General features: G+C 64.9%; 1 protein-coding gene across 1 annotated transcript in view; it reads left to right on the top strand.

Annotated features, from left to right (window-relative positions):
- Positions 1-314: 314 nt before the first annotated feature.
- WNK4 (WNK lysine deficient protein kinase 4) overlaps positions 315-1500 on the top strand; it is a 7149-nt gene continuing 5963 nt past the window's right edge. The window contains exons 1-3 of the mRNA XM_035903347.1: positions 315-535; positions 1069-1289; positions 1386-1500. Of these exons, the coding sequence (XP_035759240.1) occupies positions 330-535; positions 1069-1289; positions 1386-1500 (542 nt within the window). The 5' untranslated portion in view covers positions 315-329. The remainder of the gene's footprint in view (positions 536-1068; positions 1290-1385) is intronic.

Genomic DNA, 1500 nt, shown 5'->3' with positions numbered 1-1500 from the left:
AGGGATGGGCAGCCCTGGCACTGGGCAGCTTTCAGGGCAGGGAAGCACATGGGCTTCTCGATGCATCAACTCCCATGGGAGACTTCAGCCATCCCTCCCCAAAGCTGGGGGGGAGGAGGGCCGGGGTGCAGGGACCGGCTGGGTGGGGTGAGATCGTGGTCTGGGATGGCCCCAGCGTGAGCTCCTGTGCTGGGGGGACTTCAGGTCTGACCCCGGCTCTGCGCTGGGGCCATGGCAGCCCCCACTGCCTCATCCATGGAGAGTGGGGAGGAGGATGCGAGGGTCTCTCGTAAGCCAGGGCATCCCCCTGTGCTCGCCGGGGACCCTGCATGCCCCCCTCAGCTCCCCGCTGTCTCCTGCAGACGCGGAAGCTGTCAAAGACGGAGCGGCAGCGGGTCAGCGGGGAGGGGGAGATGCTGAAGGGGCTGCAGCATCCCAACATCGTCCGCTTCTATGACTCTTGGAAGTCGTCCATCAAAGGCCAAGTCTGCATCGTGCTGGTGACAGAGCTCATGACGTCCGGCACCCTGAAAACGTAAGCAGGGACTGCCAGATTGGGGTGCACAGGGGAGGGGACCAGGTCCCTGTGGTGATGGGGAGGTGAGGGACAGGTCTGCACCCCCTGCCTGGGCACTTGACGTGGCCGTTTGGGTGGGGATGATGGGCTGCGGTGGGCTTGGGTGGGATCTGGGTGGATGATGGGACAGGACTGGGAGCTGGAGACAGAAATCAGGGGGCACTGCTGGATGTTTGGAGACCAAGGAGCTTCTGCTGGCACCATCCTGCATGGGGACGGTGTGACCTAGGCACCCTGGTGCCAAGCAGGGCGGCAGCACTGGCCGCTCGCCCCAGCTGGCTCCTGGCACCAGCGACTCAGGGAGCTCAGCTCCTCCTAGGCTGTGTTTTCTGTGCTGCATGTGCAGAGCCCAGCCGGGAGGGGAATGGGAGCCCCTGACTCCAAGATGCTCTTTGCTGCTTACCCATGTCTGGATGGGCTCGGTGCGGTGGTGGGAGAAGGGTGGGCTGGGGCCGGGGCGTGGGGCTGAGCCCTGTGTGTCCCCCCGGCAGCTATCTGAAGCGGTTCAAGGAGATGAAGCTGAAGGTGCTGCAGCGCTGGAGCCGGCAGATCCTCAAGGGGCTGCATTTCCTGCACACCCGCTCGCCCCCCATCATCCACCGTGACCTCAAGTGCGACAACATCTTCATCACGGGCCCCACCGGCTCGGTCAAGATTGGGGACCTGGGCCTGGCCACGCTCAAGCGAGCCTCCTTTGCCAAGAGCGTCATAGGTGGGGTCCTGGTGGGGCTGGGCTTGCGGCTGCCCTGCAGTGGCTGGGGGGGGGGGTCGGCGCCCTGGGGGTGCTGAGCCTTGCTGCTGCCCCCAGGCACCCCCGAATTCATGGCACCGGAGATGTACGAGGAGAAGTACGACGAGGCAGTGGACGTCTACGCCTTTGGGATGTGCATGCTGGAGATGGCCACCTCCGAGTCCTACTCCGA

Source organism: Egretta garzetta, unplaced genomic scaffold (genome assembly GCF_000687185.1).
Source record: "Egretta garzetta isolate BGI_Z169 unplaced genomic scaffold, ASM68718v1 scaffold100, whole genome shotgun sequence".
Taxonomy (NCBI): domain Eukaryota; kingdom Metazoa; phylum Chordata; class Aves; order Pelecaniformes; family Ardeidae; genus Egretta; species Egretta garzetta.
The sequence above is the reverse complement of the archived record's forward strand: the minus strand, read 5'-3'. Positions and strand labels throughout refer to the sequence as shown.